The 14,324-nt window shown below is 50.0% G+C and overlaps 1 protein-coding gene across 1 annotated transcript in view; it reads left to right on the top strand.

Annotated features, from left to right (window-relative positions):
- Positions 1-10,414, top strand: part of FAM102A (family with sequence similarity 102, member A) — a 43,455-nt gene extending 33,041 nt beyond the window's left edge. Inside the window, exons 4-11 of the mRNA XM_006892520.1 lie at positions 1,620-1,736; positions 3,614-3,660; positions 3,815-3,972; positions 7,450-7,554; positions 7,645-7,840; positions 8,533-8,654; positions 8,772-8,841; positions 10,369-10,414. Of these exons, the coding sequence (XP_006892582.1) occupies positions 1,620-1,736; positions 3,614-3,660; positions 3,815-3,972; positions 7,450-7,554; positions 7,645-7,840; positions 8,533-8,654; positions 8,772-8,841; positions 10,369-10,414 (861 nt within the window). The remainder of the gene's footprint in view (positions 1-1,619; positions 1,737-3,613; positions 3,661-3,814; positions 3,973-7,449; positions 7,555-7,644; positions 7,841-8,532; positions 8,655-8,771; positions 8,842-10,368) is intronic.
- Positions 10,415-14,324: the final 3,910 nt, after the last annotated feature.

Consider the following 14,324-nt stretch of genomic DNA (forward strand, 5'->3'; position numbering starts at 1 on the left):
AATTGGGATGGGAGTGTCAGAGACAGTGCGATTGGCACAGGACAGAGCGGAGTTTAGGGCTGTTGTACATAGGGTCGCTATGAGTCGCAGGCGACTCGACAGCACGTAACAACAACAGCAGCATTGAGAGGACAGTCCTGAAATGTTTACCTCTAGCTCTGCCTTTGTTCGCCCTCCATGGCAATTTTTGGAGCAACTCCCAGGAAGATAGTCCAGGAGGAGCTCGGGCCTACCCACTGGGGGGAAATGCCTTTGCCTCACCTCTCATCCTGCACGGAAGGCCTGAGGGTGGTGCACAGGGCGTGGCCCTCCCACTGACCAGGCTCAGGAAGTTCTGCTCTCTGGCCCGGCCATGGACACTGGTGACCCTCTCCAAAGCAGAGGGCAGGGTAACCAGGCCGGGGACAGTGCTCTCAGGATGGAAATTTCTCCTGCTGTTACCTCACAGGAGGAGAACAGTTGTCCAACTAGGAAAGAAATAATCAGCAAACAGCTGGGGCATCCCACCTCCACCCAGAAAACACTTATGGACCACCTACCACAGGAAAGCCACTGGCAGTCCCTAATTCACACCTTTATTGTAGACTTTATTCTGTTACATATAGAAGAAAATTGAACCCAGAGAGGCATTGGCACTGGCACGGATCAGACCTGAGTTTAGTCCTGACTATGGGTTAATGCTGGAGGTCCTGGGCAAGCCATCTCCTCCCCCTTAGTTTCCTCATCTGTAAAATGGGGCTCACTCACTCAGTGGAAAGCCAGAATCTGAACTCAGGTCTCTGACCCTGACTCTGGGGCACATATCCTTAAATCCTGCCAAAGGCACCCAGTTGCAACAGATGATCAATACATGTCCCTGGTTGATTGGGTTGTACTTACAGAGCCTAGGCCTGGGATGTACTCATCTCAACCTCAGATTTCCCTTCAGATCTGAGCACACTTGATATATCTTAGCTCCTGGCCTGTTCTCCCATCTTCTCTCACTTCCTTCCCTCTCTCTTCACCTCAGCATCAGATGAGCAGCACAGAGCTGCCCCACTTAGATTCTAGAGTTTTGCAGAGCCAGCCAGGCCTCAAGGGTCTGTCCACACTCTGGACTCTGCCCATCAGCCCCCTCACACCAGGCCTTCTCCAGAATCTTCCCTGGGGTTCTCACCCGCCCTGCAAAGTATTCCTTCCTTCTTGGACCCCCCAGGGGTGGGGGTGTCCCATCATCCCACCCTGCTGCCAAGTTCCCACGGGCCTTCTCTCCTCCCCTGCTCACTCGTCTGGCAGCTCCTGACAGCATGGCCTTGTTTCCCAGGAACAATGCATCTATGTCAGAGACAATGTCCTTTCATCTCAGGCGCACTGGCCCCAGTGCACTCTGGGATGGGACACAAAGGGCGCTTTGTGCAGCTCAGGGATGTGAGCTCCTTGCTTTGCTGTGTCTGTGCCACTGACCCAGGCCTCTGTTCTTGGGCCCTGGTTATGCAACAGTATGGGCTGCAGGGCGGCCCAGGGGCTTTGCTGGCCCCTCCCCTCCCTCCACCACCTTGGCCATGTTAACCCTCTCAGTCACATCTACCAGCCCTATTGCCACTCTCCCTGAAGCCTCTATCACTCTCCTCTCCTCCCAGCTGGGCTTTGCCGACTTGAACCTTGCTGAGTTCGCAGGCTCAGGCTCCACGGTACGCTGCTGCCTGTTGGAGGGGTATGACACGAAGAACACTCGGCAGGACAACTCCATCCTCAAGGTACCAGGGGCCTCTGGCCTCCTCCAGCTCCTTCCCACGAAAGAGGGGAGGCGGCACAGAACCTGGTAGTGAGATTTTGGGAAGATGTGGGCCCAGGAGTCAGAAAGCCACCCTGAGAGACCTGAACTAACCAGCGGACTCAGCGTCCCCCTCCATAATTAGGGGTCAAGGTGGGATACAGACTGTTTCCCGTAAGGGTTAGGTGAGCACTTTGAGTGAGATAAGCCTTGTGCTGAGTACTTGCATATCTTATCTCATGATCCCCTGACTACAGCCTATGAGGTGTGGTGTCTGTTATTAGTCCTAGCTTTGCACAGGAGGGAACTGAGGTACAGAATTAAGTAATTTACCTGGGGTCACAAGTAGAACTGGGACAGATCCCCCAGCATATCACTCCATGGCCCAGCCCTACACAACCTCACTGAGACAGCCTGAGCTACTAGACTGGGGATATCTGAGAGTAGAAGAGTCCACCCACCCTAGATCTCTATGGACCGTGGGTGGCAGCTCCTGGGGACCAGATCCTGGCCCGCCCTGGCCAGCACGTGCAGTTTTCCAGGTTTCTGGTGACAGGGGAGCTCCCTGCCCCCAGGCAACCACCTCTTTGCCCTTCTGGAACCAGAGGTCTGATTTCCAGCACATCACTCTTCTTCTGTCTCCACACCCTTTCTAGCTCGCTGACAAAACAGACTTGTGCTGAGAATTCCCCTAGGTGCTGACCCATTGGGAGCATGGGGTGTGTGTGTACCCAGAGCAGGTCTGGGCATGGCAGTGAACAGGGATTCTGGACCTCCCAGACCTTTTCCAGAGTGAACCTGAGACCAGAGGTGCAGGCTGATCATGGTGGGAATTTAGGGCCTTTGAGCATCATCCTCAGTCCCCATGCACCCTTGTCAAGCCAGAACCAGGGGATCTGGAGGTCACATGGCCTTGAGTTCATTTCCTAACCCTACTTCCTACCTCCTTGGACAGTGGCTTCCCCACTATGCACCCAGTTCCATCTTCTACAGTCTGCGATAATCTCTGTAGGCCGTTCCCAGGGCCACATGAAAAGCCTCCATGCAGTCATCACCATTTTTGTCAGCATTGGCTCTAGGGTCAGAACATCTCTTTCCCTCCGTGCTACCCTCTGCCTATTGCTCAAGTTTTAGCTCAGACTTTAGGACCCAAATCTTGTCATTTGGGGGCCATTGCTTAAAATCTTCGGCCAGGCAAGTGTTAAATTTTCTGATGGCTTAATGCCTGGATTTTTATTCCATACACTTTGAGCCTCTGCCTATTGAATTGGGCTCTGTGGGTTCCCTCCATCTCAGAGAGCTTTCCTCCTGCCCTGCGATGCTTTATATGCCTGTCCACTGTGAATCTTGCAGGCTGGGCTCCAAGCCTTGAAAGACAACATGCCCTTGGTCTTACATGTGCCCTTGGGCTGAGGTTACCTCTGAGCTCAGTGACATCTTCTGTAAAATGAGATCAGCAATCCCATTCACATTTGCTTTGGGGATAAAACAAATGCATGCACCATTTCTACAATGTAGGAAGTACTTAATATGTATTTCCTGGTGCCCTCAAGGGATTCAGTTTTTTCATCAATTTAAACTAAAAAGTAGCTGGCTTTGGTCGCACATGATGCCAGGTGCTGAGCCAGGCAAATGCACTGTTTTCCACAGCAGACCCTAGGCTGACTTCTGTCCTCCAGATGAGGAAATGGGCTCAGAGGTTAAGTCACTCTGCCAGAATTCCCCAGCCAAGAAGGGGCAGAGACAGCATTAAACTCCAGCCCCTCTGAAGCCAGGAGACTGCACAGAGGCCAGGGCTACCGGGCTGGGCATGGGTGGAGGTGGAGATGCCTGTGGCTAATGCCTTCCTTGTCCCCATAGGTCACCATTGGTATGTTCCTTCTCTCTGGAGACCCTTGCTTCAAGACGTGAGTCCCACTGTGGGCCAGGGGAGGGGATAGCATCTCAGTCTTGAACACCGGGTTAGAGGGACAGAGACTCTTCCCTCCACTAGGCTCCCAGGTTCCTGTCTGTCTGGCCCTAAGGGGTCGGCGCCCACGTTATGCTCATCTGTCTTTGCAGGCCACCGTCCACTGCCAAGTCTATCTCCATCCCAGGCCAGGATTCTTCCCTGCAGCTGACGTGTAAGGGTGGTGGAACGAGCAGCAGCGGGGGCAGCAGCACCAGCTCGCTCACAGGGTCCAGGCCCCCCAAGGCCCGGCCTACCATCCTCAACTCAGGTACCATTTCCCATCTACCTGCTCCCCTGAGCCTGAAGATTTACCCCCAATACTGTCTCGAGCTCCTAGGGGAGACTTGCTAAAGTAAGGGAGGTGGTGGGATGGAGTCTCTAAGCACCCCTTGCATGCCAGGTGCTGTGCCTGGTCAGCCCCAGGATCCCAGCCGTGACCTGCGTCTGCCTTGATGATGTCCCTGCCCTTGTGGCCCTCCCGGTTCAAAACAAACTTAATGTCAAGTCAGAATCAACTCAGCTGCCTCCCGCCCCCAGTGGGTTTTCAGAGGCTGTGAATAGCATGGAAAGACAATGCCTACCTTTCTCCCTTGGAGCAGTAGGTGGATGCAAACCGCCTGCCTTGGGGTTGGCAGCACAACTCCTTACCAGCTAGGCCACCAGAGCTCTCACCTCCTAGTTTAGCTGGTGTTAAGTCATAAGTGACTCAAGTAAAAGGTCATTTAGATGTGTGACAAACTGTGAAAAGCAAATACAGAAGGCAAGAGAGACAGTGTGGGATTTGAGCTGATATGTGGGGTGCAGTGGTCCTGGCAGAGGGCTGTGGGTGAGTGCCTGTTGCTCCTCCTGTGTCTGTGGTGGGCCATTTTGCCTCTAGTCTCAGCAGCCTTCTCAAAAATGAGATCAGTAGGGAGCTCTGGTAGCCTAGTGACAAAAAGCTGTGCTATAATCTGGAAGTGCGCATTTCGAATCCACCAGACACTCCAGTAGTGAAGGAGGGGCAATCTCCTCCTGTGCAAGTTGCATCTGACTTGACAGTACACAAGAAAAAAAAATATTAGATCAATAAATAGTAACTATGGCCTAGGTTGCTTTGAGGATTAACTAAGTAAAAGCATGTAACATCTTGCATCATGATGGACACAGTCTGTGTTTCCTGGCACTATGTTTTTATGAAATGGTCACTATTAACTAATGTTGTTATGAAAAATAAGGGGAAGCCTGGATTCCCAGAGTAACCTGTGTGACAATTAGGAGAAAGAAGATCTGCCAGGAGATGGGGATGGGGTATCTGCTGGGCCTCTACAGTGTGTGTGAAGTGAGCTGCCCCCACCCAGTGTAGTCTCAGTCCTCTGACCATCCCATGTCCTCCTCAGGGGATGAGCTCAGAGCTGGGAGGTCAATTGGCCTCAATGTGATTAGTGAGCAGAGTTACACATAGCAGCCCTGTTTGTGCACAGAAGCAATTAAGCATTTGCCGATTAAGATTCTGGCATGGGGAACAGGAGTCAAGGTCATTTAAAGTTCTAGGCTCAAGGGCCCAGCTTTCCTCAACCTTTCCTGCAGACCCAGCTAGGAGAGGAGGACACATGGCTGTTTCAGAGCCATCTACCCCGGCCTGAGAGCAGAATGTGGGACTGGGGCTTTTCAGTATTAGTTTTATCCAACTTCAGAGAGGAGTCCCCAGAGGAGAGTTCTGGGGAGTGGCCACTCTGCACAAATAGTGCCACTTTGGGGGCAGGGTGGGTCTTGAACCCCAATTTGTCCCTGCAGCTGATGCCCCCAAGTCCTTAGTGCCTTTTGGGAAACTGAAAAGCCACATGGCTTTGAGGAGGGACACAAACAGACCTGGCGACCGTCCAAGATGCGAATGGGCTCATCCCTGTAGATGAAGTAGAGGAGTCTTTCCTTCCAGTCATGGTTTTGGACCCACCAGGCAAAGCTGGGATGAGTGGCTGATGGTAGCTCTTCTCTGGTGCTGTTTCCTTGTGCCTCCTGTTGAAGAGTCAACACTGCTCTGAAGCTAGATTCATGGTGACTTGGAACATGGCTGTGTAATCTAGTCAGGCCCTTCGAGGCCAGCCTACCCCCTTCTCCAGCTGTTCCCTCATTCTTCTTTGCTCTAATTCAGCTCTACCCTTCCAAGTTCATTCAAACCTCAAGGCCTTTTGCTTATGCTGTGCTTTCTTCCTGGAAGGTCTTTTCCTTGATGCCTTTCACCTTGCTCACTCCCTCCTCTTCACCCTGAGAAAGCGTTCCTGATGCCCCACCCCCACCCCACAGTATGTGCTCAGCTTGCAGAACCCCTGCTATGCGCCATTCACCCCAGTTGTGGTTGACCGGAGGTCTTTTTTTTTTTCTATAATTATATTTTATTAATTTTCATAAACATTTACAGAGATTTTGGGTTTCCATTCATTCATTGTTGCACTATTCTCTCTACCCTCCTCCCAGTTTGTTCTTGTCCAAATGCTACAGTGCTTGTCAAAGCCAGTTCTGATTAATCTTCTTTGTCAGTGTGTCCTTTGCCATTCCCTATCACTCCTCCCTGAGAGAGACTTCTCCCTGAGTCATAAGGAAAAGGGGATGGCGTATTCTCTTAGCTACTTCCTGCTGAAAAGGGACGCTGTGGGTTTCAGGGTGAAGATCTTCTCTCACTACTCTAAAGGGCCCCTTTGGCAGTAGGAAACACATAGACTATTATGGAGATTGATTTTGGAATTTAGATGCACTCTTATTGATTGTGCTTGGCCGTACATGTTCATATCCTTGAAGATGTATCATGGGGGTGTTGCAACCTAGAAGACACAAATTTGACTAACAAGTTATAAGTACATGAGTCCAAAAATTGTGGAAAAGTAAAAGAAAAGATTCTTTCATTGTTTTACAAACCCTCCCCCAGGTCCCCTCCACCATGTAGCCCTCGCTCTAGTCTCCTGTGATGACAGAAATACCTAGTTATATCTCTCTTTTAAACAGTTTTCTCCCTCCTCTGTTTCAGTGCAGTATACATTATTGAACCCATCTTACTCAGTCTCTCCCCAACCCCAAGGACAGTCCCATTCTACAACAGTGGCATCATGTACTATTTGTCCTTTTGTGACTGGGATATTTCACTCAGCATAATGTTCTCCAGAGTCAACCATTTTGAATAATATTGCATGAGTTCCTTGTTTTTTAATGCAGCATAGTATTCCATTGTGCGAATATACCACAGCTTCTCTAGCCATTCGTTTGTTGATGGGCACTTAGGTTGTTTCCAACTCCTTGCTATTGTGAACAAAGCTGCAATAAACATGGGTGTGCATATATCTGCTTGGATGTCAGCTATGGTCTCTTCAGGGTATATTCCCAGTAGTGGAATTGCTGGGTCAAATGGTATCTCTATTTGCAACTTTTTGAGAAAGCACCATACTGCTTTCCACAGGGGTTGCACCATTTTACACTCCCACGGAGGTCTTTTTTTTGGCCACTGTTTCTCCTCTCTGTGCTCGCTCAGTCAGGCAGCTTTGTCTACTGTTAATAGCACACAGTAGAACACCTACTTGGAGGAGCTCCCCAACACATATAGCAGGTACACATGTAGCAGGGATAAAAATAGGAATCTGTTTTTCAGAAATGGAAATATACATGGCTCCCCCAGCCACTGACTATAAGAGGCTCAGTGAGAGGGCCTAAATGAAGAAGGGCAGGGGAGTGACCACCGCATAACCCCTGCCTCCTCATGCCCCTTACTGCCTTCCAGGGGTGCCAGAGGAGCCGGACCAGAACCTGTCCAGCCCTGAGGAGGTCTTCCACTCCGGCCATTCCCGCAACTCCAGCTATGCCAGCCAACAGTCCAAGATCTCTGGTGAGTGCCAGCCTGGCTCCACACCAACAGCTGTCCACAATCCTGGGAGCAACCCCCTATAATGAACTGTCCCCCTTGACCGCCCACCAGGCTACAGCACAGAGCACTCCCGGTCCTCCAGCCTCTCAGACTTGACGCATCGCCGAAACACGTCCACGAGCAGCAGTGCCTCTGGAGGCCTCAGCCTGACGGTGGAGGGTCCTGAGGGCAGCGAGAGGGAGCACCGGCCTCCTGAGAAGCCCCCACGACCGCCCCGGCCCCCACATCTGTCAGACCGCTCATTCCGGTGAGTCCCACTGCTCAGTGCTTCCTGGAGAGGATAATCCCCTGCTGAGGCCTGCCAGAACCGCAGCCCCATCTACCTACCAGACAGGCCTGATGCATGGGCTGGGGAGTCCTGGGGAGCTTGACTGGGCACCTCCCCTCTAAGGACAGCAGAGGGCAGGAGAACTTGGCTCCTGATGACTCTGAATCTCAGCTGCTTCTTCTGTCACGTGGGGATGGTCATGTCACAACCATTTTATGTTCATAAAGGGCCTAACTCCCTGCCTGGAGCATAGTAGGTACTCAGTTAGTAGTGGTTTTTGGCTGTTGAATGCAGTGATCAGGAGGGTGATTTCCTCCTATTCCCTTTCAAGGAGGGAGGCCCAACCCTTTGGGATATAACTTTCTAGCAAATCTGTTTTTACTATTTTACCCTCAAGAAAATAGTGTGATGTCAGACCAGACAGTGTTGGTTAACTCAACCACCTACACACAGTGTGTGCTTGGGCGGGATGCTTGCCTCCTTCACCACCACGTCCTCCCACATCTATAAAGTTCCCTGTGACGTCCTAGGGTCGCTGTGAGGGTTAAATGAATAAAAGATGGTACATGCTTAGAACACTTATAGCTCTTATAGAGCTGTAGATGCTCCCAGCTTTGATGTTGTTCCTGTTGTTGCTCTTAATGTTTTGCCTGTGTTCTGTCCCAACCCAGGCGGAAAAAGGACTCGGTGGAGAGCCATCCGACCTGGGTGGATGACACTCGGATTGATGCGGACGACATCGTGGAGAAGATCATGCAGAGTCAGGATTTCACAGATGGCAGCAACACTGAGGGTGAGCTCTTACTAAGCTCTGGGTGGGCTCAGGGCCAGGAGTGGTGCTGCTTGCTGTGGGGACTTCCCAGCTGTTCCTGCCTACACTCAGTTTCTCTTCGTCTGCATCTCCCCACAGACAGCAACCTGCGGCTGTTTGTGAGCCGAGATGGCTCCACCACGCTGAGTGGCATCCAGCTGGCCAACAGGTAAGGGTGAAAGGTGAGGGACAAGGGTCATGAGTGTGGCCTCAGGGCATGGTATGAAGGTAAAGTCTCTGTGGACCAACTGACTGGGCTTGAATGCCAACTTTGTGAGCACAGGGTAACTTTGGGAAAGTCCCTCTCTTCGAGCCTCAGCTTTCCAGTTTGTCAAATGGTGGGGCTATTCACATCTCACCTGCACCCTGGGGCAGAAAGAACACCAATGCCTTAGGGCTGGCTGGAAGGTCCAAAGTACTTAGCGACAGCCACAGTAGAGGCTGGATACATCTTTATTTTGGATTCTGTTTTCCTTCTCTTTACTTATGGATGTAGGAAGTCCTCCATCAAAATCATGATGTTCATGTATTTACTGGACACCAGCTATGTACTGGGCCTTGTGCTGGGACACAATAATGGGCAGCCTAGATCTCTGCACTCAAATGCTCCAGAAGGAGTGAGAGGCCCACTTTTCTTTCAGTTCAGTTGTGTAGAGTGTCCTCTCATTAATGTCTTTTCGTTTAGAGCATGGTTATTGTGTCTACCTCACTAGAAATGGAACTCTGGTGTTGTGCTTCTAACCGATAGGTCTCACACCTTTCTGGCAGTTCAAATCCAGCAGCTTCTCTGAGGGAGGAAGATAAGCAGTCCTTTCGCATGCAGTTTACAGCCTCAGAAACCCACCTGGAGGGTCAGCCATGAGCCAGGTTTTACACAATGACAGACAGTGAGGCTGAAGTACTTCACTAGGCCTTTGATTCACCAAATAAATAAATGAGTATGCAAGTGGTTGAGCTAGAAAAGAGCACAAGAGCACCCCACTTGCAAAATTATACCAAAAACTTAGATGCACCTGTGTTTCACTGGCCACAGGAGCCTAGGCTCTGGGGTCTGCCCTTAGCTGCAGTTCTGCTGACCCCTACTGGCTAAGGTGCAAAATTGCATTCCCATTTCCTCAGTGGACTGGAAAATAAGAAAACAGAACATTTTTTTGAGATTTATGCAAACCTGCTCTAAGAATGAAGAAACTGGAGTTCAGGAGAGGGAAGAAGACACTGTGGTAGACAGTAAGCTACATACTGAGTTCCAAGTATCCCTAACCCTGTGAATGGTTCTGGCCTCAGTTAGGAAAGAGTTGTGTGTCCCCCATTCTACCTGCCCCCTCACACCTTCCTCTTGGGAAACTCAACCTCTCTGAGTCTCAGTTTGTTATCTGTCAAATAAGAGAGAGAATATTTCCTACCTGACAAGGTACCTATGAGAATAGGGGTTTTGTACTGAGGATTAGAACTCAGGGACAGAACCTGGGCCAGCTCTGTGGTCCCAAACACAACCTCACAGCTAGGATTGACTTGGATACTTAAGATCTATGTCACCTTGAGCAAGTGACTTAACATTTCTGAGCCTTAGTTTTTTTCCTCCAAATGAGACTGATTTGCACTGCCTGCTTTTCATATGCCTTCATGGACTGGCCTGGAAGAGGACTGGACACCTGGAGCAGTGAGGAGGTGGAACTGACCTGTCTCTCCCCAACAGGGTCTCCTCTGGGGTTTATGAGCCAGTCGTGATTGAAAGCCATTGAGGACCAGGTGTCAGGCTGGAGAAGGCCTTTGCCTTCTTGGGCATCCAGACTTCTCATTCCACGAGGGACATTCCCCTGGAGATCTTCATCTGAGCTGCATCTCATCTGTGCCTCTTCTGTGCATTCAAATACCGTATGTCCCCAAAGCATCATTCCATTGCCCTCCCCTCCATGCTGGATCCCTTCTGGCCCACTCGGGCCCAGGCACCACTGTGAATATTCTCTTCTGAACCACTAGAGGGCAGGACAAGCTGGCCCATCCGCAGGTGGCCCAGACAAAGAACAGAAGAGCAGGACTGCATGCCCTGGAGACTGACTGGGCCCCTCCGCGGGCATGGACAGCAGCTCCTCTTCACGGCAGGGCTGCTTGGGGCTGTGGGCCTCTTCCTGCATCTCCACTTAATCCAGAAGCACTGGCTGCAGCTCCCATGACAGGACCTAGCTCCATTGCCCCCTTGCCCTTGTCTGGGGACCAGTCCATCTCCAGAATTGTGTCACCGTGCCCCTCGGACTGCTTAGTGCTTCGGCTGTCCCTTCCTTGTATCCTAGGGGACCCGCTGGCAGCCAACTCCTGGGAGCCAAGACCTCAGATCCCACCCACACTCCAGATTTGGGACTTCTCCACTCCTCCCTATCGAATGTTCTCCTGCTGCCCCGGCAGCCTGCATTTTGCACATGCTTAACCCCCGCACAGCCCCACTGACCCTCACCCCTTCCCAAGGATCCCTGGGCTCTGCCTGCTGTGCAGTCAGAGGCCCAGGCCTAGAGGCCCGGCTGGAACGTGGCACTACCTCTCTTCCCTCCAGCTAGCCCCAGCTCAGGCCTGGGACCTATGCCAAGAAAAGTCTGAAAGTTGAAGGGTGTTCCGCTCTGCCAGGGCTGGGTCCTGAGCAGGTGGGTTTCATGTAGGAAGGCCTGGGATGTGGGGCCCTGGCCAGGCTGGGCTTGCCAAGCAGAGCCCTTTTCTGGCCCAGGGTCAGCTCGCCCAGTCTGGGCTAGAGCTGGAGAGGCAGGTAGGCCATGACTGGACTGGCCTGGAGCTGGGTTCTTGGCCAGAAAAGTACCTGGTCTCTCTCTGAAAGCACCCCCACTTCTGGGCAAGGCACAGGTGGAGTCCTGTGAGAAACTTATTTCTCCAATGGGGAGCAATCTGACCCTGCCCCCTGCCCCTCACTAAATCTTCTGCTCTTAGCACTTTCCCCTTTTCTCCTGTTACTTGCTTAAAGGTAGATTCTGGCTGCCAGCCAGTCCTGGAACTCCCCCGCTCCTCACCTCACCTTTCAGTTTCATTCATTTTGTATAAACCCAGCAGGCTGGATTTAGTTCTGTAACTTTTCTTTTTTTCATTTTGAATTCATAGTTGGGTATTCTCTCTTCCCCCAGGTAAGGGGTGGGAGGTTCTATTCTCTGCTCTGCCTGCTGGCTGGGTCCCAGCAGGGCGGGGCAGTTAAATGGGAGGGGGCACAAGATGGCTGGTTCTCTGGTATGGGTGGATCTTCCCCAGGTTGGGAGGGTTCCTTGCCCAATTTTCCATCAGCCCCTACTAGCAAGAGTTGAGGTTGTTGGTCCTGGAATCCTACTGATACTGGGACCAGAGTATTTGTAGGTTAGGCTTTGTTTTTACTTTTTTTTTTAAAATCATCTAAATATTTGTAGAAAGTGAATGTTAGAAGGTGCCTGCTAAGGCAGGATGGAGCTCTGATCAGCTCTGAGGGTCCCTTCCTGTCCCACAGATGTCTGTCGCTTTAAAAGGAAGCTAGTGGCACTGTCTCCAAATGGGGTAACTCCTCAGAAGGTCTGCATGACCCTAGCCAGTGGAAGGGGTAGTGATGAATTCAGGGTGTTTCTTCATGTCTGGTTCAAAGCTTTGGGGCTTCAGGCACAGAATTGCTGGCTTTGGCACTGTTGGGGAGACTCCTCAAAGAACAGGAATCTCAACCCTACCCAAGGCAGGGTCTGAACTCAACATTTATCCCAAGAGACAGAGCCAACCACACTCTACCAGTGCCAGCCCAGGCAGAAGGATTGGATGAGCTGAAAATCTGGCCACAACCAAATGAATGCTGGAGCCAGAGACCAGGGGCCCCAGCCTGGTCCCTGTATGGAACCCTTTCTTTAGTCCCCTGGCCCCTGCAAGCTCAGTGAATCCCACCAGGGGCTTGCAGCTCCTGGACTCCAGATTCTATATATAGAGATAGAGAGATATATTAGAGATATTTTTGGAAAGGAATTGGTCTATGCAATGTCAGTTTGGAATCTTCTTGAAAGATAGTTTTAACATTTTTTTATGAGGAGATTTAAAGAAAATAAAAGTCTACAATATTTTTAGAGTGGGTTTGTTTTGGGTTTTGGGGTTTTTTTCTTTTCTGGTCACCCCACAAGCTGACAACATAGTGTGATCTGCCGGGAATGGAAAATGTCCTTGTGTCCTCCTGTAAGGGAGGTGCGTGGTGAGATGGAGTGGGGATTTTTTTTTTCTCCCATTCCTCTCCTTTCTAACAGAATGTTGCCACCACCACCACCCCCAAATTCAGCGGACTGTGTTTGTATCTCTGTCCCAGCTTCTATTGTAGAAAATAACATTGTAAGGGGAAATCAGTCTAGTGTCAGTGTCTTGGGGGGAAAAATAAATGTTGCTGTTTTTGTTTTGGTGTAGCATGTTGTTTTATCTTGGTACCTGACCACTTTGACTTTGATTAAACAGCATGGAAGGAAAGCCAGATGGAAGAATAAGGTAACGTTCTGAAGGTAGGGAAGATGTCACTGGTCAGGGTTGTTTACATTTTAACTAAAATTATAATTATCACTACCTTTAGTATTCCACTTATGATTGTAGCCAAGATGTGGCATTTTGAGTGAGGCATCAGCCCCAGAAAGGCTCTCTTGATAATCACCCACAGCTGCTAACAGTAGGTCCTGTATTCAAACCCGTCTCTGGTTTCAGAGCCCGAGTCCCAGCCACTGCATTGTGGCCCTCCCTAGCACTCTAGTGGCCAATAACTCGATTTTCTCAGCTGTGCATCATATGAGAAAGAATGAGCCTGACTTGTGGGACATGCTGCGCATTTACCCAGCCTCTCTAACCTCGGGCTGAAGTTGTGTCCACTTGAGGCTAGGACCCCTCTTCCTCATTTCTTTGACTTCAAAGACACAAAGCTAAAAACTTCCTTGAAAATGAAAGTGAAAACATAGCATACCAAGATCTTTAGGACACAAAATAAGTACTCAATTTATAGCAAAAAGTATGCATCAAGAAGCCTAAATAACACCATAACCCAACATCTTGTACAATTAGAATGGAGCAGTAAGCAAAGCCTATAGTCTCCAGAAGGGAAACAATACATATAAGAGCAGAAAGAAATGAAATAGAAAGCAGAGAGACTATGAAAATTAATAGAAGTTGGTTCATTGAAAGGATTAATAAAGTTGACAAACTCCTGGCAGATCTAACAAAGGAAAGACAAAGACATAAATAACACAAATAAGGATATAAATGGATGATATCACAACAAAACCAACTGAAAGAAAAAGGATAACAGTCCTGTGAAGACTGTGACAGTTGGCTCAAGTGCATCAGATGGTGGGATGGCACAGGACAGGATAGGGTTCAGAGCCATTCATAGGGTCACAGTGAGTCATGCCCAAAAGCACCTAGCAAAAATAGGAACATGAGCAACAAACTCAAAAAGTCTATAGAGGAAATGGAAACAAAAAAAAGCCTATAGAGGAAGTGGGCAATTTTTTAGAAACTCACTGCCTGTCTAACAAAATTTGAAGAGACTCATCACAAAAGAAGAATTCAATCAGGCCATAAAACAGCCAAAATGGGAAGGTATGAGAGCAGTACAGGGAGAACAGAAACAGTGGACAATGAACACTAATGGAATAGAGGAAGGGAAGATCTACCCGG

The sequence above is a fragment of the Elephantulus edwardii genome, unplaced genomic scaffold (genome assembly GCF_000299155.1).
Source record: "Elephantulus edwardii isolate Elephantulus edwardi_28Jun2011 unplaced genomic scaffold, EleEdw1.0 scaffold00116, whole genome shotgun sequence".
In the NCBI taxonomy this organism is placed as follows: Eukaryota; Metazoa; Chordata; class Mammalia; order Macroscelidea; family Macroscelididae; genus Elephantulus; species Elephantulus edwardii.